Source organism: Diorhabda carinulata, chromosome 8 (genome assembly GCF_026250575.1).
Source record: "Diorhabda carinulata isolate Delta chromosome 8, icDioCari1.1, whole genome shotgun sequence".
NCBI lineage: Eukaryota > Metazoa > Arthropoda > Insecta > Coleoptera > Chrysomelidae > Diorhabda > Diorhabda carinulata.
Genome location: NC_079467.1, coordinates 23,431,690 through 23,459,362, shown reverse-complemented (window position 1 = coordinate 23,459,362; position 27,673 = coordinate 23,431,690). Strand labels below are relative to the sequence as shown.

Sequence of the window (27,673 nt, the reverse complement as noted above, 5' to 3'; positions counted from 1 at the left end):
CGAAAGAGTAGACAGTGACATCTGGTACGCTGAATTTTAATTTTTTTATGTTATTAGAACCTGAATCAGTTTATTTCGTTATTTGGCAAGTATGTAGCTGTGATAAAAGCTTTTCTAGTAGAGTTTGAATTTTTGGGAGGTAAATAAATAAACGGATAATGAATAACATTTTATTTTTGTAGAAATACATTTTACAGTATAATACCATAATTTCAGTTTATTAAAATATTAAGTACATCACATATCCCTTTATAATTCCTGGAATTTAATATTATATTTGTAATTTTTTAATACATTGAAATGCTGAAGTTCATAGCTAAAATTCCATTAAAAATAAGTCGACTGAAAACAGTAACATCAAAAACAGCCAGGGAAGTATCGAAAACTACTAGAATTCTTATTAAAAGCATTATTTTAACAATTTTTGCAATGGAACAGTTGAATAATGAATTTGTTATTATTCTTTTAGTAAAAATAGAAAAGTGCATTGGACACAAACATATTGGTTTAGAGCAAAAAAGGGCTTAAAACTTAATTATTCTTAGTGCATCACATATTTTGTGTCAAATACACACATTTCTAGGACTTGCTAAAGTGTATTTTTTTTTCGTGTAAACTAGAGAGACTCGTACGAACAAAAGAGACAACAACAAATACCTAACCATAAATTAAGTTTAAATATTTATGATGATTAAACATCTCGAGGTAAATAGAAAGTTGGGGATTGTCTAAATGCTGAACATCAAAAATAATTTTATCAGGGTAGGCGTAATGCTAAATTAATCTTCGAGTGTTATGAAAGTTATTTTATATTATAGTATTGCAACAATCGTTGATTGAAAATCTCAGGTACAAATCATTTAATAAAGACTTAAAATGAATCAAGAGAGAGAGATAAAAAAACATTTGGTCAGTAATACAATCATTCTAAAATATTTGAAAACTATTCTGATTACATATTAAATTATTATATATCAGATTCTTTTATAAATGTCATGTAGGAATACTGAATACCACTAAACTAAGAATTACACTGTTTGGTCCTTCAAGCCGGATATAACGACCAATGAAAGTTCGAAGGACTAGACAGTATAATTGTAATAAGCTTTTGGTAGTTATACTTTCGTGGTCACCTGATTTTTTGGGCATAAAAAATCAACCCTTTAGAATTCTCTACATATTTTATAACTAGAATTTTTTTTAATAACTCTTTTTGATGTGAAATCCGGTTCTCTTATTTTTTTTTTTCGAAATCTGGATGAAAAACTTGATATTTTTTTCGTGGTTACATATGCCGCTGAAACTATGAGACTAACAAATATAAACGAAGAATATATGAGAGGAGAATAATTAGGAAAGGACCAGTGAAAGTTGGAAATAATAAGTATAGAGGACTTATGATCTAATAAATTAAGAATATATTAGAAATAGAGGATGTAGTAAATATAATTGCAGCAAAAAGAATACAATGGCTCGGAACATTAAAAAATGGAGAATGGAGACCAAACGAAGAAAGATTGCCTGGTAGATCAAAAAAAAATCAGATTGTACAAGATTTGCAAAACCTGGGAGTACATGACTGGAACAAACAGATGCTAAACAGAAAGAAATGGGAAACAATAGTCGGCAAGTTATAAGTGATCAGGATAAGTTCTCAATAACATATTATCTCAAATATTTTTGAGCATGTACAGCTCTGGTAAACGGATGAGACTCCTTTTGGAAAATTTGTCCAAATTCCAAAGTAATCTAGAAATACTTTGTTGTCAACTTTGAAATTAGTTATTGGAGATTCAAAAAAATACACTTCAACTTATATTTACGAATTTATTAACATCATTAGAAAAATAATGGTCATATAACCATCAATAGTTGAAGCCTATCTATTATTAATAAAAAAATAAATAAATTAAACTAGGTGGCGGAAAATGCCTAAATAAATTATTTTCTGAAAATTATTCCAAACACATCTCTAGAAAATAAATTTTCAACGTCGGCGAATAAAATATTTTTGATGAATTAATACCAATAATTATTGAATTTTATTCAAAGTATGAGACTTGAAAATACCAAATTTCGATACTACTACTACTACTTATAAAGTATACATTAATTTTAAAATTTCAAAATTTTTTTTAAATGGAATGTAAAATCTTTTTACTTGACCTCATAAAATCAACATTTTCCCAAACTAAACTACAATAATTATTCCGTCCTAACTTCTCGACCACAATAATTTTGTAAAATGGAAATAGTTTAAAGAAAGATGTTTGGAACGATTTTCTTTCAACAAATTAAAAATTCACCGAGATACCCAATCGCTTTTGTATTCGGTTTATGCCTTCTTTGTACCGCCCAACCGACTCGTCGGGCGGCGCCGATCGAAAATAAATACAATTCCTTACTAGATCGTATAAGCTTCATCACGTCATATTGACGCCCAATAATCGACTGGAGTATTCGTATACGACATAACTGATACTAACTGCTGGCATGACTTTGATGAAATTCGGTGTAATGCCTCTATATAAACCAAAGAATCCTTCGCGTTCTATTATTGATCGGAAAACTCCTGTCATCGTCCCCGATGACGGGTCCACACTAGGATGAGACACTGCAAAACAAAAAAAAATTATAAATCGAGAGAAAAAACTGATACATTGAAAGTCTGTTTAGTATGACAAATATTTTATTTTATCACTGGTTCAGTTATAAAATAACGCACGTGTCTCCTCCCTAGAACCGGTCCTGTCGTAGTGAACAGAACGAATTTTCAAAGTAATCGAGGAATTTGAATAAATTATTTGAGTTAGTTAAGTGATAAGTGTAGTGTATAGTGTTTAAATAAATAAGAAAAACATTGATAATGAGGATCTTTAGCCGTCGGTGAAAAAAGGACATACAATGTTACAAAAAAGTAAATTCCTCATTATATTTGTATGGATAAGGAAAAAAAATTATACGGGTTTATAGTGTTACTTTTGATGATGGATTACTCACCATGAGCTTGGAGCCTCGTTCTTACAAGTGCTAATGGATACGAGCACATTTGTCCTAGGGTACTACTCGCACTACCGCAAGCTAGAAGCGTCCAGAAACTAGGCTGTTCGTTACTAGAATGAGTTTTGAAATATTTTTTCTTTAAAGTTTCATAAACTGCAAGATCTATACCTGCGTATGGAATAATACCTGGAATAAATAAGATTTATGTAATTTCTGTACATTTAATTGAATTAACTTGTGAATTATAAAACTTATAAAGGATGAATCACAAATCACAGATAATCAGATACTTAATTTGTTTGTTTATTTTTTTTGATTTACTGTCAAAACAAACGAACTGACAAAGTATGTTAAAAATACTTTCAATTTGTAATTTAAAAGGAAAAATTTTAGTATAAATAAATAAAAACTGATATTAATGAATATTTTGTGCACCACAAGTTTCCCATATATCACATAATTGTAAATTGAAATTTGATATAGGAAAACGATTAACAAATAGTGATATGTACCTAATATATTTGGAATGTAGCCTTTATAAAAGCTCCTTAGGCCTTCGGTAACATATATCTTGTAGGCGGCATCGGCTATACTCTTATACTGGCCGGTCTTTCTTAATGCTAATCTTGTTTTGAGTACTTCTAATGGATAAATTGCCGATTGACTAAAACCACCCGCTAGGGCTCCGGCAACAAATCTGAAACAACCAAACACAAATATTAAAATTAATAAAATAAATATGTAATGAAATGAAATGTATAGTTTTTCAAATTCTATGAGATCATCCCTTTGAGGAAATTAAATATGGAATTACAGCACAGCACAAAAAACTGGTCATGTAAAAATATATTTAATTGGGGATGACATTATACTGGAATCTCAAAGTTTATTGTGTCCCCTTCAGAACATCAACAGCTCGCCTTCCAGTTATAGAGTTTTAATGAATTCCAGTATATTCGTGATGGTTTCTTAGGTTTCTTGTCCAAAGAATTTTTTGGATATACCTGCAGGTATTCTAAAACTAGGTGTACTGAAGTTTTAGTCTAAATTCCAAAGGACCTTTTTGGCGAATGATGTAGCTTGAAAAGGCAAATTTTTAGGGATAATCAACGATTTAAGGACATGAATTCACCATTGAATGAATAAAACAATATTGGCACACAAATATAGATATAGAAGGGTACCATGTACCCACTGTGACATTTGCAGCAGGAAATTAGACATTTAGAAAGAGAATAGGAAAGTTGAAACGAAATTACACTAAAAGGTAAATATAAGAATGGAGGGAAAACTAAAAACTAAAAAGGAATAAAGGAATTAACCCGAAAACGCCATTGAAAAACAAAAGAGAAGATTAAGAAAGAAACTGGGGCAGAAGACAGAGAAAAAGAAGAATTGTAATCTCGAATAGGAAATACTGTGTATGACAAAGGGTGTACCTTCAAGAATCATCTAAAGCATCAACAGAAAGAGGAAATTACGAAAATTATTTTGATTAATTAGGATATATTGCAAAAGTAATGGCTCAAATAATATTTATGCTAAATGTATTGCATTTGTTTGTGCTACTAAGAATTAAAGACTGTTAAAACGCAAAAACATGTTTTTCGTTAAAAAAAAAGATAACGGTAATTATTATAAACTAATTGTGTAATTATAAAACAACTTAATTTCGTCAATAACAATTATTTTTGAAAAATTTTTAATATATATACACATATAAAAATGATACTTGATACAGAAGACTGAAACTTTACAGTTAACTTATTTGGTTATAGTGAGATTTGGGGGAAGGCGATTGTTCTCTAATAGTTGTAGACAACAAAAATGAAGTTTAAACAAATTGTAATGAAGGTTACATCCGATTCAGTACAACTTAAAGATAAATTGGCAATAATAATGTGAAATTCACCTTTCATAAATGCTCAAAACGTGCTGAGAATCTCCTTTGATCAGTCTTTTCACTTGCTCATATGCCGCAAACTTAATTGCAGTTTCCGGTGCAATTTTTAATACGTTTATCCCGTTGCCTCTCCATAAACCACGCGCTCCTCCTTCCTTAAGCATATTTTGAAAACAATCAACGATTTTTTGTCTACTAGGATTCACCTACAACAAAAACCTTATAAAGAAATTTGTAACACGAACACCTACATAATAAATATTTTATTACAATAAATGTTTTGGTTTTTATTTATACGTCATCTTACCTGTAAAAATACTTTTAATCGATCTAAAGGCGCAGTACATGTTCTGGATACCGCTCCCGCAACACCACCAGCAGCTAAATGCCTCCACCACATACCAGTTTGCATTTCCTTCTGAGTGAAGTCATCAGGTACATTCATATCCTCCCCTATGTCCAGGTACTATAAAAAAAATACAAAATTGAAAATTTTGTATGGTGTAATAAACATTTGTACCAAGTTGTTGAAATTTAAAAGTAAAGAATTATTTGTAATTTACAATTGAACATAAAAATTATGCAGCCATTTGTCAAAAAAACTAAACAACGAAAGATAATTTTTCATGGTTCCATATTCAGTATCCAAGATGGTATTGAATTCTAAAATTTAGATAATAAGAATTTAAAGATCTATCAAGTTATCCCTTTCACACAATCACACGGAGCACGGAAATAATTGAGCTAAGCCGTCGTTTAAAAGCGCTACACCCAAAAAAGAATGTGGAGCAGGTAATAGATATCTGCTTTTGTTCCAAACAACTTCAACATCATGAAGAGGGTGACGCATATTCCTCTTCACTATATTCCACGAATGTTGAATGTGGGATTTAAATCTGGTGATTAGAGCGGCCATGGAAAACTATTAACTCCAGCTGGAGAAACTTTTGGACAGTTGGTATGGAAAAAACGTCCCTACGTTACAGTGTCGACAATTTTAATTTTTTTCTCTCGTTCGAGACACTTTATCTATACTGCGCATGATTGAGAATCGTTGTCATTCTGTCTTCCTTAGTCAGAACAGCCTTAACGTATTACATACATGTATATATGCATATCAAGGTTTCGTGAACAGAAAAAGATTAAACATCGATACTGTTATTACAGTCTGCTCCAGATATGGTCAAGATGTTCGTGTTTTTTTCTATACGTATTTAAACGTCAATGGATTAGATTGTATATCAAATTATGTCTGTGCAAAAAATACAATGACTTAATAGCAGATTAAGCTTTTGTTTATAGAGTTGTATAATTTATAGTCATCATATTAAGTACGTCATAAAATAAATAGTTAATAAACTTCAAACATAAATAACATATGTGCATGTTCAATAAATTGATAAGACCTTATCAAAACAATTCGGTTATTTAGCGTAGATCCAAAAAAATGATACAATTATTTGTCTTTGAAATCATCGGAACACATTAAATTATACAAATTCATAAAATAATTTGAATATAATGTAAATTGTTAGTATTTGTAAATTTTAAACATGTTAACGAATGTATTGTCTAGATCTCTTCTTAAAGTTGTCACAATCAATCATGTGAGAGTCTGGATTATACACATATATACTATCAATAAATCCCCAGACGAATAGAGGTCATAAAGCACGTTTTTAAATGAAGTTCATTTGTCAGTTAGAATTAGCTTTGTTCGCGGTATCGATATCCCGAACATGTTCTGTCATCAGATTCATGCGCAGTTTGATATTCGCGTTTCTCAATACGGCGCATGTGCATTCATCCTATTTGGCATTTTCGCGATGTTTACCACGAAATAACCTCTAACCTATGTGGTTTTCTACGTACTTGTATTAATAAAAAAAAACGTAGTAGTTGACTTTATACTTACAAATATCAATAACAAAGCTTCGGCCAGTTAATTATATACATTTTATTCTCCTAGATAGTTTTGAATTCAAATTATCATTTTGGATGTACATATTCTGATAGACATGCACATTTGGCACGTCCAGAAGATATTCAGAATGTTTTCAAATTATCTACCGCGAACAAAGCCATTATTTAAAGTTAACAACCCCCGAGCTCTTTAATAATGAAAAACAGTGACTATTACTATTATTAGATCTATTGAAAAAATAAATTACCAAAATAATACATCGTGTTTTGAGTAGATAAAAATTATGATAGTTTTGACAATCACCATAGTAGTGATTATTATCAGACATAGAAAATATTATTCAAAATATCAAACAAGAGAATTGGAAAAGCATTCGACTTAATTTATATACGAACATGTTCGCCAAAACACAACTTTAAATAAAAAAAGATGATAATATAATACTTATTTTTAGTGATATTGGTATTCTATTCCAAACAACAAAACCTAACTAAAAAACTATCTATTTTAACCTTTACTATAGAATAAATTCAGACGATCAGATATTTTTAGAAAGAAAAAAGTACGTTGGACGTTATTCAATAATTTGGTATTCCAACTACACATTAGCCAATATGTACGAAAAAATAGTATTGAAAACAAAACAATATTTATTAAATACTTCTAATAATCGATTTGATACGTTTGATATTGAATAATGTTTTAACCTATGGATCATTCAGAGATAGATTGAATGTCGAGAGCGCCCAAGACAAGCAACTCACCGACTAGCCCCTCTAGCGGCTGAATATAATATTAGTAGTTTCAATAGTAAACAGTGGGCGCATGCCCCTTTGGAACTTTGCGCGTAGATTTCCAAACAAGAGACTTTGCAGTCGATATTTTATAAGTGACTATCAGTACTTGTGGCTGTTATTTAAAAAGAACGTGAAAAGCGATTACATTTCATACGGGTGTTTTTCGTTTGCATTTCAATTTCTACAGCCTCTTTTATTGTGAGCTGGAATTTTCAAGAAGAAACTGACCAATTGTGTGGGATATGCATTAGAACTTCATGGTGCTGGTATACGCGATTACTTCTCCATTCATTTTCCTCTCTTACCTATAGAAACCACCTTGTGTATTCTGTCATTGATATCCAATTGTACATGATCGTTAACATCCCGACTGAACCCAAGTTTTCACAGTGGATGAAACGGAACCTATGATACTGACTGTTTTATTGCAAAAATTCAGACAGAACTCAGATTTGGAACTATAGAAATGATTCTCACAGAAATAGAAATTCTTTTTGGTCATGGAAGTGATACTTCCGAGATGTTACCAACTACATTTCTCTTTGAGATAGAATTCGCTGAGATCTTTATGTAGCGACTGTCAATTACAAACGCTGCTACCAACTTCAATTACAAAAAGTACGCCTTAGCAATAACCTCTTTCTGATTCCATCCATATTTTGTTATTCGAGAATCAATATTTACTTAATTAAATTTCGAGTAGCTAACCAAATCATTTTATTTTTAATTCAATTTAAAAGTTTTTATTTTACTATTACTTACTGAAACGTTCCACTGACTTCCCATGCCTTGGAAATATTGTTTCGTTTCTTGAGTTAGCACTGAAGTTTTTTTTCTTTGCACCATTTCATTGAATAAATCTGTTATCGTAATAACATATTTCATAGCTTCGCTAATTTTCCAGTATATTATTATCATGATTTGAACATTTTTATGACGCTTGTCAAATATTACGTCAGAATGACAAGTTGGTACATTTGAACTACTTTCATGTCAATGGCTTGGTATAATATAGTTAATATTTTATAAGATTATAGAAAAATAAAACAATATTGAAACACTATTCGCGCATTCATTTTCATTGTACAGAGAGTAATTAAGTTTGCTTCCATTCACGAGACAAAATTCCTCAAAAAAAAAAAATTTAGTATGATTATTTAGTAATCCAATTTCCCAAATGTTGAAAAATATCGATTTCTTTTCTCGTCACGAATCCTAGATCGCAGTGGTAGCACGATGAGAAAAGACCGGGCGCATTTGCCAAATCGCTCGGGTTACTATTCATCAGTAGTTAAATTATTTGTTCGTCACGATCATCGCACCCGACCCCACTCTGTTTTGTGCGAATTTTTATCAATTCCACGTGCATTAGCTGTAGTATATTTTGTATACGACCTGCTTTTAATTATGGTAATAAAATTAATGAGTTTTTCGGTACTTTACATCAAGTAAATATCATAAAAAACTTTACTTTATGTCTGTTTAAACGTTTCGAAATGGGAAGTTTGAACTATAGGAGAATGGCACGATTATTAATTTAGAAATTATATTTAACAAGTAATTCTTGTACATATTGAACAAATATTCATTTTGTGCTTGAAACAATAGCACGACTAAGATGCAATTAAAATAAAAATTTAAATATTTTGATTAGTACCTATTTAATCTATAAGATGATAGTATCTGCCGTTATTGTATTGTATATACGATTGTAAATAACTGAAACTATACAAAAACAAATTAAATTTTAGTAAAAAAAATTAATACCCCAATATTTATAAAACGTTCTATTTCATACACAGTAATACGCGGTTAAATTTCGAAATCTGACAACAGCGGATGACGTATGCTACAGACAGTGAAATGATATTTATCAAGGTTCGGTGACGTCAGTGTCGCTAGGCGGAATTCCGTGAACCAGTTACAATCTGACGTAATAAAAAGTGGAATTTGTCCGTCAAATTTTACAATTAAAATAACAGTTACTCAACTTTAGGACTATATCTACAGTTATTTCGATTCCGATGGTATCCATATTGCGTATTTTTCTTCTTAACCTCACTTTTTATTGTTCTTAGAGGGGTTTAAACAGCACTATTTAGAAGTTTTCAAGTTAGGCTTTAGAATGTTTTATAAAATATTCGACTACCACGAAGATATATATCAGTGGGCAAAAAATTTTAAATCTTTATCTAAAGTTCATCGATAGATTTGATATTATGATAAATAAACTATTTCATTTCAAAAAATTTATGACTAAGCACTAATATCTACTTCGAATTATGATCTTATTTTTTTGACTGCTGACTATTTTGTAACAAGTAATTGTTTGCAATACATTCGTAAATGACGACAACACGTGATGCTGATGTTTTAACTTTTGGGAGGAATATCTTTGAACTTTGTCCTTGACGTTTATTTGAAATATATATATATATATATATATATATATATATATATATAGGGTGTCCCAGAATATTAATATATAAGTACATTTTAAAAGTTTGCAGTGAAATTGTTGATAATTTTAATGGCAACGTTTAGATGTTTAAAATTACTATTTATAAACTATCCAATTTTGGTTGTGCTTTTCTAATGAAGTATCTTTTTCTAATTAGACTAATGGTGTAGGAATTTTCGACCATGAAATTTAAATATCAACTACCACGCGACAAATTTAAGTAGGTTAAGAGATCGCAAAATGCCAGATATAAATAAAAATCGTAGATCATGGAATTAACATAATATCCTCAATTTTTGAATACAGGTTACCTCGAAACATTCTAAAGCTCAAATGAAATTATTATTTATTCATATATATTGATTTTAAAACACTCATTTTACTTTACACAGAACTAACACATGTTTTTCGTTTAATCTCTATCGATATTATGCAATCATCACGTGTTATTTGTAGTAAGCAGTTAGTATATATGTCACTACATAGTTATTTTGAAAAATTAATCAACCTAAAACGTCGGTGTTCGCAGCACGACGTCGATATTTTCATCTACCGGGTTCGGAAGTTAAAATAGAACTGTTTATTCGTGCCAAGAGCCACTACGTTATATACCTTCTACGCTAGTTAGTTAGATCAGTTCAAATAATTTTTGAAGCAACTATTGTTTGTTATTATGTAGATAAGCAAGAGTTGGTATAAGTTATCATGTTCAAAAAAATAGAACTGGACAGTTTTCTAACCACTTACTATCTTATGATTGATATAAATTATCTAAGATTCAACATAATTGAATGTTTAAGCATCTAAAATAAAATTTACGAACCGTATCCGATTAAAAGTACCGCCCTCGAGATACGCGCACGAAATTCCTACTTTATGAGACTACTGACACAATTTTTTACGAGGGTTGTCTGAAAAGTTTCCGACAAATCAGAAAAAAAAAAGCATTTTTTTCATAAGTCAATTCTATAAATGTAAATCTCTCTACTACAATTGAAACTTTGATATAAGGAATCGGGGAAAAGTCGATGGGACCAGATCTGGTAAATAAAATAAAATAGGTGTGTTATCATAATGGAAAAGCATTTTCTTTTTCGTCAAAGACGAAATTTTTTCCACTTTACAAATATTTTCACAACAACTTATTTATACGATTTTCAAACAGAAACTAAGGATCCAAATAGACTGAAAGTTTAGCGAGAATCTCTTAACCACTAAGCAGATTATAGTGCTGACATCTTCAGGTTGAGATAGGAGACGTTTCAGACAACCCTCGTATAATGCATGTTCAAATAAATTATAGGAAGCCACCAGGTTCATTCATTATTCCATACACGGAATTTTTCTTTATTTATTGTTAAAAAAACTCGGGAGTCGTTCATTTTAAAAAAATCTAACAAACTATTGGAGGAAATTAGCTTGAAATTAGACGGTTGTCATTTGAAAGATTATGCTACATTAGGAAAATATAAAAATTTGTTTTTGGTAACCTCTATCGGTCAGGAGTATCGATTACGAATTATTTTGTTCAGTTATTAAAATATTTCAAAACTAAATTTTCCTTTAACACGTAATTAACTATAGCTAAAACCATATTAAATATACAAAATGTCATAAAATCAATATGAAAATTTAAATATTAAAACAAAGCATCTCGTTGATAAGATAAGGATTAATTAGCAAATGTCCTTAAAAAAAAGGGGGTTCAAAGTGCGACGTATTGATAATTTCTAGTTGAAAATACAATGTAGATTCAAATAATGTGACTACTACCTATCGTTCATTAAACTATTTGATTATATTGAATGGTAATTATTACATAGTTCAGGAGCTGGTGGATGAAATGTACCAATAAATTCTTTACTGTTTCGTTCAAGTGTTTTATCAGTGGCATACATTGTCCTTGCCTATATTTACATTTCAATTGAATATAATCAATTTCACTACTCTTATAGGTATTTTATTATCTTATCCAATTTTTTTAAACGGATATTTCCAATAGTTTCGATGGATTTATATATTAATGATGGCTAACTGCAAAAACTACTATTTATGGTATCGTCTACATTTTTAGTTTTTTTATTTGCATGAAATAAATCATTTCAATCTAGATTTAAGTCACGTTAAATCACTAAAATGATTTTGTAAGAAAATGGAAATGGTGGCGCAAGGTTTTTAGAATGTTTTTTGTTGCAAAACTATAACAAGCAATTTGAAAATGGTATTTTACAACGCTTAGAATAGACTGCTACATCCACCCCACATTCTAAACTATCTAAGGGTTCTTCGGGTCGCGATGTATATGATACTCCAATTTATACATACATACAACGTTTAGAATAATATTAATTAATTATTTCGGATGCAATGCTTCATAATATGAAAAAACTAATTAAGAAAATATCTGCATAAAAGTTGCAGTATAGCCTGGAAATTTTAATATTATCCCCGTACAATTGTTATTTTTATAGAAATGGTATGAGGAATAGTTAAAATATTTTGTAGACAAAGCGATGATATTGGGGGCCTTTGTATGAAAAAACAACATTTTGAGTCCCAGAGCTGCAAGCTACTAAGGCCTCCGATAGCTCAGTGCCTATATTTTATTTAACTTTGAAAAACAAAATTTTATAAAGATTAAACTGGATTTTTGTGAAAAGTTGAATTAAACCAAAAGCACTCAGTCCCAATTTTTTTAAATGCATCCGTTTTATCGATGGAGTCTCATTTAAGCGACAAAACTTTTCGATTCACATAATGCTTACTTATAATAGCAATTAATAAGTTTATCAATACTTTATACCGGCATCGGTTATTACTTCATAATTTTCAAATCAAAATAATCCGAAAACGGTACATAGTATCGAGTTTTATCAAGAGTACCCCCCTTTTGGCTTGAAATTTTATTAAATGATGTTTAAGTTCACCTGAAATTTTGCTTAATAAATCTAATATTTATGTTCAATACTACTTGGTAAGAACCGTGTAACTAGCGCCCTCTATGAGAGTCAGACATAAAAACAAATTCATTGGATGAATCAGCTTCCAAAACATCGTACAAAATGTGTATAATTTATTTTAAATGACGTTACGTAAATTTTTTATTGAGAAAACGGGATGATCACCTCTTTTTGAAACACCCTGTATATTTCAATAATTATTTCCGATGTTGAAAATTATTTTCTTCATTAATTCTAGGTCGTTCTGTGTTATTTTCTCTACAAAGGCGATATCTTCAAATCTACGGATGTTAATCTCCACTTGGAGAATTACTTAATATGGTAGAAACGTTGCATATTAATTACAGATTCAGTCTTCGCAATCCGTAAAACGCAAAAGACTTTCTATTCACCAGTCGCCATCTTTTCTACAGTGAAAACATGTAACCAAAAATGTTTTTAGTTGCGCTTTTATTTAAAGCCATAGAATTAACAAATTTATTTGAAAATAACTGTCCACTGAACTATATTGAATTATTAATAAAATTTCTGAACAACGCAGATCATCAAAGTATGTTATTTATCGGGCGTGTGATCTCAAAAATGTGTGACGACATATATATTTTTATCTTCACAGATCATATAAGATGCAAAACAATTTTTAATAAGATAGAATTGAATTTTAAAAAAATGTGATGATATATATTAGATAAGTAACAGTAAAAACAAATCAATTTGATTCATATAAGGTGGTGCTCCCGTAACGCAAGGTCCAAATTTTTAGTTTTTAACGTTTGGCCTCTCATAAAACTCCTTAAAATTTGGTTCAATATCCGAGATACGGACCTACAAAAATCATTAAAGCGGCGTCCTTTCGTCGTAAATCAAAATTTACTGGAGTCTCAAAAAAATCCGTTCGGAATGCAAATATTATGGGTTTCCCGAGGAGATACAGGAAGGTGTTTATTTTTAACTTCAAACCGATCGAAAATAACACTCACGAAAAGATTTTCCGTTTTTTGTTGCTAATTGGGTGTCGAAAAAAACAATTTTTTGTCATTGTCGATTTCGAGAAATTGCCATGCAAGCTTTACAATAAAAGGATTATTAACTAACATTCGATGCAGATTGAACCGCATCAATACGATTTGCTTGCTAATTAATTGCTGTAAAACCATTCTAAATTCAAATTAACAGAATTTTCTCTAGAAAATTCAAATTTTTATCTGCCATGCTAGCTTAAATTTCGATTCGAATTTGTGAAAAACTGTTGTTGTTCAACGTAGCATCGGTGGCTGATAAATCGGCCAGTTTTATAGAGCTGGGACTACAAGTGATTGACATTCTGACATTAGGCGCTGTTCTTAATGTTTGTGGTTATTTTGATGTCAACTGGGCATAATGAAATGTGTAATTTCAATCTAAGCAAAAGTTCGAATTGTATGCTTTTAACAATTGGAGAATTGGAAGACGACAGATTAGATGTCTACAAAAATACTAAGTTCGTAAAATGGTCGATGGCAGAGAGATTTTAACCCCAATTTATCTATGTAAGAAACCAATGTATGAAGGAAGATTCATGAAGACAGCCTTTATATGCTGAAGTATATATTACATTCTCTAGCTGTCAGCACGAAAAACCACACACAGAAAACGACATCAAGCATTGGGTAAGAAATCTTCCTACAGTGTACACTGAGAAACAAGCTCGAATGCTACACTGGCAAAAATAAATATTTCATTTCTGGTTTCGTATTTTTTAACAAATTTGCCAGGTTGAAACATTTAATTTACACATTTAATTAAAAACAAACTTTTCTCGATGTATTCTTTCGTGTAATTCCCACTTAAAAAAACTATTTTGACGCCTATCTTGGGTTGAATTCATAAGAACAGAGAAAATGTATTGTTATTCAAGTTATTTGCTTTCAATCAAACAAACATCGTATTAGATACTTTTACTTTTCGATAATCAATTATATTTACTACAAGATTTCAAAGTCAATGTTACTATCAAGGTAATATTTAAATGATAATCGACTAAATGGATTTATAATTGCATATAATCAAATCTAAAAACAGACGATTGTAGCATAGAAACAACTTTTATAATTAATAAAATATTTTAACCATTTGGCAATTACTAAGCCGTGAATTTTCTTATTTATTTTTGTATATTTGGGTCTGCCAAATTTCACATTAAAACTTGGATTTCAAGCACGAATCAAGGACTCTCATTTCATGATAATTAAATATATATCTCATTTGAGTATTAATTATGGAAAAGGTTGTTTAAAATGTACATCAGACCATTAGTTTATAGAGGGTAATAACTACTATTAGTCATACCTCGTCACCTTCATGAAATTATATTTCAACTATTTGATTTCAATATAAATTAGAATTGATTTCACCCACGAGATTGAACAATATCATAGATATTTTGTTCGATACCTAACTACATATTTTAATCAACCAGGCCAAGGTAAGAAAATGGTAGACTAAATTCCTAACCTAACAATATTAAATACCCCAATCTCAACAGAATGTATTTAAATAAATAATATGCTACTAAAACATATCTTAGTTTGAAAAAATCTTGTACTTCAATAGCAGCAAAGTATTAATATTTAAAAACAGTTGACCGATCGGAAAGTAAAAACAGAAGAAATATAACACAGAACGAGAAAAGAAGAAGAGACGTAAAGCCGAATTTACATTACATTAAAAAAATGGAAGAAAAAAAAACTCAAATTCCTTTTTATTTCAATTTTGAAAAAACTAGACTTGATTTTATTCAAATTAGTTTACCTTGCATAGTTCTCTGAAAATTAAAACGAAATCCTCGACAATATCGGGAACGGTTCCGGTAGCTTCTTCGAAATTCATTTTAGATAACACTAGATACAATTCACTTGAAACACGCTTTCGCACTTTCTTTTACGTTACGTAAAATTTCAAAACGGTAACGGATTCTTAAAAATAATTCACACGTGCGAAAATTACAAATAGCGAGCGTAACCGGTGAATGGAGTAATGAGTCGAGAAGCCATTTACAATATGTTCGTTGAAGTGGGGACTGATTCGGCTACGTCTGAAATTCTCAGACACACTACTGACGAATAATATGCAGCTGTCTGTTTTATAAGTTCAGTTTTATCTGGCGATAACCGACGAGAGCAGGGGGGATTCGAGGAGTCAAATAGAACATTGTGACTTGCAATTTATATAAGAGATATTTGATTACTAAAATTTTATTGACAATATAATGGATATCGGTTTATTTAACTTAACCTATCTTGTATGAACGGCCTTTTGACACTCGATTATACAATCTAATGGCATAGATAGATTTAGGAGTTGAGGATTAAAAAAAAGTTTTTTCAAAAATAATGATATGAATGAGTTGAAATTTCTTGAAAAGTTTTATGTTTAAGTTTTAAGAGACAAAAATAAATGGTGAAAAACGAAGAAACGAATTTAGAAATACTTTTATAAACACAATAATACGAGTCATAATTAACAAAAAATGTGATCAACATCTAAATTACGTGTAAATATTGTTAACTGTTATTATTGATGTAATTCACATGTAGATTATAAAAAATACTATTTAAATTCGTGAGTAATAAGCGTATAAATCATTTTTATTGATAAAAGAATCACGTAGCGATAACGAACTCGGAAGTTACGAGGCCGCCCTTTCATGACAACTGCAGTAATAGGAAATATAGTGATATCTTCATACTTTTATAGTATATTTACTAAAAAATTCATTGTATATTCAGTCTTGTCTTGGCTTAGCTTATTTTCTCATTATATTATATATAGAACACGTCTAAAGGCCGAAACCCACTAGCAACACGCCACGCCACGCCACGTGTCGAATATAGGCGCATATGTTTTTCCATTTAATTAAATTGTTTACGTATACACTCAGCCCACCACACGCCACGTAGGACGATTCAAAATTCCGAGATGTAATCGACGCGTGTTAAGACATGTTAATGCCCCTCTCTTGCCTTTTTATATTAGTCTATGGATTCTTTTAAAAACTCTAGGTCACTACACGAAAATTTTCTGTGTTAAATTATGGAATGAAATAAACGTGGCGTGGGGTGGCGTGTTGCTTGTGGGTTTCGACTTTTAAGACACGGTCATGCCATAAGGGTGATTGGGGAGCTTCCTTATACCCCCATTTCAAATTTCTCATGGAATTTAGATACATACAATGGAACTCTTTGATAGTGTTATATTATAAATAATGGATGGATCATCAGAAGGGTGTGTTATGGTAATTGAAATTTTGAAGAACAGCGATACAGTGGTTTGATGAAGTCGAACGTGACAGTGCTTCTGAAATTTAGAAAACGAGAAAGAGGATACTGCTAGTGGAAACAGGACATCAAAAATTTTGTAATAGGAAGTCAACACTGTTAGCACAGTTAGAGAGAAACCAGCTAAATACGTGTAAGGTAGTAGCAAGCTTAGATGGTGCCGAACGAAAGTTTCAAGATTTTCTAGGGCCATTCATTGATTCTTACGAACGTTTTCAAATCAAATTATGGAAATAAACAAACTCTTTTTGCGACAGATTGCTCGGGCGTGATATTTCTCAAGCAATGATGAGTCAAAAACGATTTTCCGTTCTTTTATCAGCTTTGAGGTATGACAATCCTGATACAAGAAGTTACCCGCAAGCAAGAATTTTATAAATTTTTAATAAAATTTATAGACAATTGTCAAAATTTTTATGGGCTGGAACAATCAGCGACAATAGAAGAAATTCTAGTTAGTTGTAGGTGTTTGAAGATTTTAAATGTATATAAGCCCTAGAAGGCATGTAAATGTGGTATTAGGAGAGTTAACTGACGCAGTCAATAGGATTCGCGTGGATTTTTAAAAAAAGAAAAAGTGTTTTTTTTTACATTCGATTAATAGACTATTTTTTATTGATGGGTTCAAGGTTTAGACTATATATTTACAAGGATTACTACTCCTTCAATTCTCTCCAGCAAAAAGAAATTGGCAAAATACGGAAATTCGTTTTATTTAATCGTTCTCTGTTAATTTTTTTTTCGATTCTTGTTTAGTAGTTGAGGAATTACCTCGCAATGAAAATTTTCTTAGTGTATATTGTTTTTGGTTTAGTTCAAAGGACTTATGACCCTGTATTACAAAAACTAAAATCGACGTCTATTTATAATTGCAAACAGTTCAAAAGACAAAATCGAGGTTATTGTTAAAAATATCTAAAAAAAAAAAAAACATTTCGCTACCGAATGTTGATAATATTTTTATCAAAAATAATATTACTGATACCATGTTGCTAACGTAGATTTGGTTTTTGTTGTTTAAATTTTTGAGTTTTCACAACACGAGCTTGCAAAATTGGATATTTTCAATAAACGTTTTTGTGTTAATATACAGCACGGAAAGTAAACACTCATTTCTTCATACGATGTTATTTTTTATTTATCTAATTTGTTATTTTTGAAAGTTAAAATTAGAAAAAAACACAAAGAAAAAATGATATCTTCATACCAGTATTCTTTATGGTCCATTTTTATTTACGAGAGATTAATAAAAACAAATTTGTAAATCAAAATTCATTTTTTGACGACGTCCTGCAAAACACTTTCGGTACGCTCTGGAGTAGAGAACTTGACAGTTGACAGTTTCACTTCGATAATTTTGCATAACCTTAAATTTTTAACTTTCTGACATTTTTTGTTTTATACGAAGTTCATGATAATGAAAAAGAAAAAAATTAATATTGACATTGCAAATATCATTAAGTACATTATATTGTTCAATAAATAAAATGTTTATAATTCTCTATTATTTATTTTCTTTCCTCGGTGTTATTGAGAAAGTTTTGAATCTTATGTGGATCTACTTTGTTGGACTAATAGTTAATTAAAAAAAATATGATAGTCAATTGTTTTTAAATAATTTAGAGAGAAACATTTATGTAAAAGTGTAGATGACATTGTCGAATTAGTTAATAGTACGCTTGGTGTTGGGAAATCTACGATTTTAAGCACTAAAGCTCTAGGAAAACCAAAATTTTATATAGAAAGTCGTTTAAAAGAAAGACTTGGAAGGAAAGTACACGCGCTCTTCTTTAGAAACGAATTTCCGACAGTAGACAAAGTTCTTGACACGGTTCGAGATGATAACGATTACACCCTGAACTGAGTTGAGCCACACTTTGGAAACTTCTATAAGAAAAAGATTTTCGCTGGAAAAAGCCGGAAAAAGCATTCCAGAACGAATTACTTAAAGACTATGAATAAAACGAGACAGCAAGGAAGAAATATATTTTATTTAGATGAAGCATGGATCAATTTTTGGCAAGACGAAACTACATTGATCTACTGGTTTAAATCCACCGACAAGAAAGGGGCGCAGACTGATAACAGTACACTTCGGAAGTTCAAAGGGTTTTGTTATCTGAACGCAGATATTTTTAAGGAATGGTTCGAACAAATGATAGATCTTCTTCCTCGGTATACTAGTAATACACATCGCAAGCTATCACTGGATACTTTTAGAAAAATTGTCCAAAACCAAGTGTTTACACTTACAGAATTGGCTGAATTCAAAGAATATTAAGTTCCGTCGCAGTTTTTATATGTATGTAAATTATTCTTTATGAACGTAAGGTTGGTTAAAAATCAAAGTTTAAACCCTAAACTCCGATACATAAACTTGACTTTCCGTTTGCCGTTTGACGTTTATCGACCCTATTCATAAACTTAATTGCGTTAACCTAAAAATTTTGTTATTCTTTTTGACGTGTGTACTGCCTTTTGTTTTGTAATAGCCACGGCAAACGGAAAGGCAAAAAGGCAAGTTTATGAATCGGCATTCATACCTATAACACACAGTTTTCTTCATACCTTGTGGAAAAATGAAAATATAATATATTCAGTATATTTCATACTCGAAACGTAACTTAATAAAATGTCTACTTAAACAAGTGATAGGTTACGAATACTTCGCCAATTTATTACTCTCTCATTCATAAAAATAGACTATAATATATGTTGAATTGTTTATTTTAATGAGAACATATTTGAAATTGTTTTACGCTTTCTTATTCTTCTCACTTCCGTTTATCGTAATTGGTTCGTTCACTACTTTTTATTATTGAATTAATAAATATTGAATAAATTTCTTGAAATAGATCATATGACGAAAATTTGTTTGTAATTAGAGTTATTAATAACTAATCATTTTCACCATAAATATAATCATTTACGAAAACTACAATCGATGTACTTTGCACATAATAACAGATAAATCTTTTACATACGTTTATGAAATCACACTAAACACCTATTAATGTAATCGATGTTTAGCAATATCCAAAATATTTATTGTTTACTAGAATAGTACGAAATTAACGGTTTTATTTTTGCATTATTATTCAGTGACGTCAAACAGTGTTTGGAAAGTGTCGAATTTGACATTGTCAGGACCGTATTCAGTATAGTAAAGAAAATGTATTTTCAAAATTTTTTACTAGACTATAACAAAATAACCGGTACTGTAGGCACCATTATTCACGTTCAGTGACGTCAGAGAGTGTTTCGAGAATATGGAATTTGAAATTGTCAGGACCGTTTTCAGTCGAGTGAAGAAAATGTATTTTCAAAATGTTTTACTAGACTATAACAAAATAACCGGTACTGTAGGCACCATTATTCTCGTTCAGTGACGTCAAACAGTATTTGGTGAATGTCGAATTTGAAATTGTCAGGACCGTATTCAGTATAGTAAAGAAAATGTATTTTCAAAATTTTTTACTAGACTATAACAAAATAACCGGTTCTGTAGGCTCTATTATTCACGTTCAGTGACGTCAGAGAGTGTTTCGAGAATATGGAATTTGAAATTTTCAAGACCGTATTCAGTATAGTAAAGAAAATGTATTTTCAAAATTTTTTACTAGACTATAACAAAATAACCGGTTCTGTAGGCTCTATTATTCACGTTCAGTGACGTCAGAGAGTGTTTCGAGAATATGGAATTTGAAATTTTCAAGACCGTATTCAGTATAGTAAAGAAAATGTATTTTCAAAATTTTTTACTAGACTATAACAAAATAACCGGTTCTGTAGGCTCTATTATTCACGTTCAGTGACGTCAGAGAGTGTTTCGAGAATATGGAATTTGAAATTTTCAAGACTGTATTCAGTATAGTAAAGAAAATGTATTTTCAAAATTTTTTACTAGACTATAACAAAATAACCGGTTCTGTAGGCTCTATTATTCACGTTCAGTGACGTCAAAGAGTGTTTCGAGAATATGGAATTTGAAATTTTCAAGACCGTATTCAGTATAGTAAAGAAAATGTATTTTCAAATTTTTTTACTAGACTATAACAAAATAACCGGTTCTGTAGGCTCTATTATTCACGTTCAGTGACGTCAGAGAGTGTTTCGAGAATATGGAATTTGAAATTGTCAGGACCGTTTTCAGTCGAGTGAATAAAATGTATTTTCAAAATTTTTTACTCGACTATAACAAAATAACCGGTACTGTAGGCACCATTATTCTCGTACAGTGACGTCAAACAGTATTTGGTGAATGTCGAATTTGAAATTGTCAGGACCGTATTCAGTCGAGTAAAAAAAATGTATTTTCAAATTTTTTTATTTGATTACAACAAAATTATTGGTACTGTATATAAAGTAAGGTTTTTATCGCAATATTTCATGCAGGATATCACAAAAAGACTAATTATTTGATCAAAAACATATTTGTTCTTTGATATACACAGTGTGATTAAAAATACGGTTAATAACGAAATAAAATTGCCAAGTACTGCTCCGGAATTCTGGAACTATGTTTTCGTCTCTTCTTAATGAAGAGATTATCTCAACACATTTTCCTATATAACCAAAAGTACTAAATCTGGTGACTAAGACAGACGTGGGCATACAAGTTGACTTTTAGAGGCAAAAAACTTAGAAATCAAAAGTGACTTGAGGTGTTGTCATGATTAATAAGAATGCTGTTGACCCATTTTTAGGTCTCTTTCTTCATATATAGTATCGCAAAAATTCCAGTACCTCAATCAGTTATTTGCACGACTTTGTCTACTTTTTTCATATTTTCACATGTTTTTGATGTCCAAAGACCATATTATCACCATAGACAGATTTTAACATGTTGTGAGCTTCTTAAGCATACAAAATGAAACTTAATTTGTTATTCAAGATCCAAGTTTCCCAACAGATACTACAACATCAATTTTACTAAAACAGCTATAGTACCATACTGACAAGCCAGTACTGGTTCAAACTTGTCTCAACACAAGAGATTTATAGACATACTTGTAAAAATGGATGCAGTGCTGCTATAAAAATTCTTTTTATAGAGAATACAATTTAGACTAGAATATCTAGTAAAACTATAAAGAAAGAGAAAATTTTTTAATAAATAGGCCCAGTTAACATAAATTGAATTAAGAATAAAAACTTACCGTTGAATGCCTCCAATATGTAATGAGATCCCTGATATTGCTACTAGGTGCCAATAGCAAAAAATCTCTCCATTCATCGTAACTAATATTGAGACTACCATCCTGATCCATTCTATGAAAAAATATGAAATTAACCTCAAAATATTTCCTATGAATAATATATTATTGTGGCTCTTAAGATAGAGAAAGGAGAAAACACAAAAAAATTAATAATTTGTTATCAAGAGGGTACACCATTATGAGTAATACATAATAAAAAAACTGTGTATACCTCCTATGGATGTTAAATCTTTTTTTTTGGTTTTGGTTTAACAAACTACAATGGTTGTTAAGCTGCTCTTGAGTGGTCTCTTCGAGTATCGTGTAACGAAGGTTACTTTGATTCCCCTCATTGAAGTAATCTTCATAATTAAAGACACAATAAATGCTTCAATGACATATTATCGTGATACCATAATATCTGTGACATATATAACTTTTTTTGTTTTTTTAACAAACTGCAATTGTTACTGAGCTACGTCAGGGTGTCATGTCAATTCCTCATTTTGAAGTAATCTTCATAACTAAATCTCAAATGATACACGATAACAGCTTTGATGTTTTCAATTCAATTTTGATATCTATGAGTATAATTCCTAAATTTTCAGAGTAGAATTCACTAGAGCTTTTTTCAAATTGTACAAAGAAGATACTACAACTGAAAAGTGGAACCCTTTTTAAATAAAATTATATGGAATATCACATTACAGATTCGAAGTTCAATAAAACAGAATGTTTCATAAAAAAAAGTAGTAGACAATTGAAACAGAAAGCCCCCGTATACAAATTTTCCGAAAAATATTACCATTAGTTTCTAAAAGTTATTTACGACATATACATGTTTTTCTTATAATTGAAGGTTATTGTTTTAAAGTTAATTCACCCGATATAATCTGGTCAGCAATTCACTGCATGGGGAGTAAAACCATGGAAATCATCAATAATAGACACATTACTAATCATAAGAGTTCATCAGATGTTATCAATGTTGACACTCAAGATTAATTTTTTGTTAAGAAAATTACTAGAATCATATTTTAATAACATTAGTTACAATTTATTTAAAAACTCACCTCTCAATAGGTTCGAACGAAAATTAAAAGTTTTCTCAAACAATAAATAAAATTATTAATCTAGGAAGGAAATCCGTTGATTTGATAAGAGGTTATAACATAGAATGTCTACTTTCTCTCAAACTTTTTTAAAAATCTTAATTATTATAAATCAATGAATAAGACAAAAATCATCATAGTATAGAAAACCAAAATTTAACTGCAAAAGAATGTGAACTCAAAGAACTAATGTAGCAGAAAAAGTTGAATAGATTTTTAAGAACAAAGAGAATTGTTACGTTAAATTTTGACTTACCTCTGCAACAGATTCCTTGCCTCCCCCCTTTCTAAGGGTATACCTAAATCACTAAACGCTTTGATGAGCTCTGCTAAATCAATTTTTCCTAGAAAAATTAAATAAAAATACATCATGTATCATTTATATGATCAACATCTACTATTCATAGTTGATATACCATCAACCAATATCCAACTCAAGCATCAAAAAATCTTCAATGTCATCTAAAACTCCTAGAATCCTGTCAATATTAACCAACACTCTGTTCAATCTCTAACTGCAAGGAAAAAGACTAAAAAGACATTGCGGAGAACCATTCATGAACAGTATCTGTCACCCACATCATACCATTTACTTATCATTCAATAGAGATTGATTTCCAAATGAAGAATAAAAAATTATATGATCAGAAATTTTTTAATATCAACATCTTATAATTCCTCTGAAACTTTAGAGGTGATACAACAAACATTCAGGGTACTGTCACCTTCTAGGAATGTTTATTACATGTAATGAAGGATCATTTTCAAAGAATAAATTCAATTTTCCAGATTTTTTCGAGACAATTGTGATGAATGAGTTAAACTATGGCAAACTTTTTTGCAATCAGTATTCTGATGGAAAAGAAACTTTCGGAATGGAAATCACTCCATAATATACCTCATGTTCAAAACGCTTAAATTATGTTGAAGAACTGGGGAAATAACTAGCAGTAACAGGTTTGAAGAGAAGTTATAAGACTGTTTGAATAACTAAATTTCATCTTTTAAAAAATAAATTGTTGCCAAATGGACTTTATAGTTTGTCAAAATTGATATGTACATTGACAACATCTTTTCCTTGGGAGACTTAAATGGTAAATGGTAATTAAGTCAATGGCACTCAAAAGTTTGGAGACGACTAAATAAAATGAAATAAAATTCTGCTTGAACAAAATAAAAATCGAACTAAAAATATAAAAATAAGATTTACTTTTATCCAAGAGTATTCTAGGGGGCCAAATAAACTGTTTTTATCATTTACCATCATATTTGATTTAAAATTTATTATGAATCCATATAATTTCTACAAAAGTTATCCACATTATTAGATTATCAACAAAAATCCTATAGTAAACCACTAAACAAACCAATAATAGAAAAAAAAGCTGTTATATTGATTCCCAACAAGTGCTGATACACAAACGTGTTGAAGTAAAGCAAGATTTGAAGTTATTTATATAGTTTATCTCTTTACATCATCAATAAGGTTTATTGAGAATTTGAAATGAGAGAAGTGATTCACCAAAACTGAATAATATAACTTCTTAACCCCTTGATATTTGTATCTTTCCACTTTGTTAAAAAAGTTGGTTCAAGCCGTTTCTCAAATTAGTTAAATAAGATTATAATAAAATAACGCCAAAAACTACTGTAAAATATAAAACACACTTTTAATGTCATGTAAAGGCACAATTTGAACTAGAAGTAATTATAATGAATTTCTATCGGCATCTTTTTCCAAACCTCCACTATATTATTTTTATAATTATAATTTGAGAAAAACTCACCATCCCTGTTTTTATCTAGATTCGAAAAATGCAACCTCAAATTTTTTTCATGCTCTCGAACATAATAAATAAAATCAGCCAATGAGAGTTCCCCACTGCTGCTTTTGGTATTTTCAAGAAATTTCTGAAACAAACAATTCCATCAACAATGAACTCAAACTCGAAATTTTAATCAACAAGGTGCCCATTTAACTACAATCGATAATTATTTATGAAAAATAAGTGTATGAGTGTATTTCTCATTATAAAGACATACTATTGGGAGCATATTAATAGCGGAAGAAGCCACATCACACATATTAAAAAGGATGTTTGTAGTAAATAATATATTTAAACTGTATATTTTTTAAAATTTAATCTAAAATATAGCTTAATTAAATAATTTCAAATAAACCTACAAGTTAAAGAAAAAAAAAGCGAAATTGTAAGCAATATAACCTCACAAATAAAACCCTGACAATCAATCTATGGCATTTGTATTACTGTTTCAGCATCCTGAAACACTTCAAGTGCGAGTGTTATTTTATATATATACCCAAGTTCAAAGCCAAGAACACATAATTAGACATAAAAGTTGGCAAATTAGCAAAAAGTTGATATATTTTTCTAACAAACTTTAGTAAATTTGGTGTGGACTTACGAGATAGAGCTATGAGATGTGACTCCTAAACACAGATACTCACTAGTTTCTCACTAATTAAACATCATCAGAACTAGTTCATAAAGATGTGTGAATGTTAGAAATGAACTGATCAGAGTTCAAACTTTTAAACTAATATGAATCACTCAATTACTAAAGTAAGTAGATTGTAAAATTACCAATGATATGAAAAAATATTATCATTTGAATGCTTTCCTATTGTGGGTAATCAAAGGAGGATTATGAAATACCAAGCATTAAGAAGTAAAAACAATAAAAACAAATAGTTTAAATATGTTGTATTTTAGAGTATGAGATTGTGAATGATAATTCATTAAAATTTGAAATGTTTGTAAAATATTAATAGCCCCATTTCATATTCCATTTGCTAAATCTTTGCAGCTTTACTAAGTGATGTAAATAAATATATCTAATAGTATAGTAAACAAATATATGATGTAAAGATCACCTTCATTATACAAGATAAGAGCACTTGAACTTAAATATGAATTAAATCTTATCACTGATATTGAAAGGTTTTCTCCAAAATTGTTATTAAATAATAATGAAAATTTAATAGTGGCTTGGGATATCACAATTTCACTGATTCTTTACCTCTTGATTAAACTGAAAATTTAAATTAACTCCAAAGAACCAAAATAATTTAAATACATTGAAATCCTCAAATTATTTAATGGTTACCAAAATCTCCTCAGTATATGAACAAAAAATTGTTCTAGAAAGTTATTAATAATCCAATAATACTTATTTACAAATTAAAAAATAAATTATCAACAGTAGTTTTGTCATGAAATACTAATATCAATTAACAGAAATATAACAATATTTTCCATCATTGATAGTTAATAAGCATAATACAAATACACATTGTTAAAAAAAGTTGGATGACAGTAGCTAATTTTAAAACAAATAATATTTTGAACGCTGTTGAAAACGTTTATTTAATTTAGGAATCATCATTGCAAACGAATAAATAAATAAACTCTCGCTTCCTAGAATTCCTTACATTAATGGTGTGATACTGCGAAAATTAGTAGAAATAAATGCCACGTTTATTAGTCATAATTACGTACCACTTTCTACAAAGTGTCTGTGAATATTATACATTGAAATATTTGCAAGGAAATGTACCTATCACGAGGCCTCACGGACTTTGCTAAATTAGTTTAGCCTTAACTTGACCTAGTTCTTGAAATTTATCTTACCTCTGCATATCCATGATGCACCCCGTGCTTCTGAAGGGCATGACAAAGATCGTGGATATCAATTCTACCATTCCCATTTTTGTCGAGGGTATTGAACAGCTTTTCAAGCCTCTCCTCGTCTTCTTGGGGTAATTCATTGAGGTTAGGTGAAAAGTTATCGGGAACAAATTCTTCTTTACCACTGCTTTGCATGACAATACACTAAATAAATTACCTTTCTTTCACGCTGACATTTAAAAACTATATTTTATATTAAAAATCACAGATTTTTGTACCACTGCAATGCGACTAGTAGGAAGTGAAAGATTTTGGAAACTTCGCTACAATGAATTTGATTACATTCATT

At 30.1% G+C, this 27,673-nt stretch overlaps 1 protein-coding gene across 3 annotated transcripts; it reads right to left on the bottom strand.

Moving 5' to 3' along the window:
* Positions 1 to 156: 156 nt before the first annotated feature.
* LOC130897040 (calcium-binding mitochondrial carrier protein SCaMC-2) lies at positions 157 to 27,673 on the bottom strand. 3 transcript variants are annotated; one of them, XM_057805533.1, is made up of 9 exons: positions 27,328 to 27,673; positions 25,462 to 25,585; positions 23,931 to 24,018; positions 22,524 to 22,635; positions 5,214 to 5,372; positions 4,916 to 5,112; positions 3,516 to 3,700; positions 3,001 to 3,189; positions 157 to 2,614 (listed from the first exon to the last, which is right to left on the bottom strand). In XM_057805533.1, the coding sequence occupies exons 1-9, from the start codon at positions 27,517 to 27,519 to the stop codon at positions 2,424 to 2,426; spliced, it is 1,437 nt and encodes a 478-aa protein (XP_057661516.1). In that variant the 5' UTR covers positions 27,520 to 27,673; the 3' UTR covers positions 157 to 2,423. The 3 variants fall into 3 exon arrangements, with proteins under 3 accessions (XP_057661516.1, XP_057661518.1, XP_057661517.1); XM_057805535.1 differs by lacking the exon at positions 27,328 to 27,673 and adding an exon at positions 25,900 to 25,911; XM_057805534.1 differs by lacking the exons at positions 22,524 to 22,635; positions 23,931 to 24,018; positions 25,462 to 25,585; positions 27,328 to 27,673 and adding an exon at positions 15,839 to 16,323.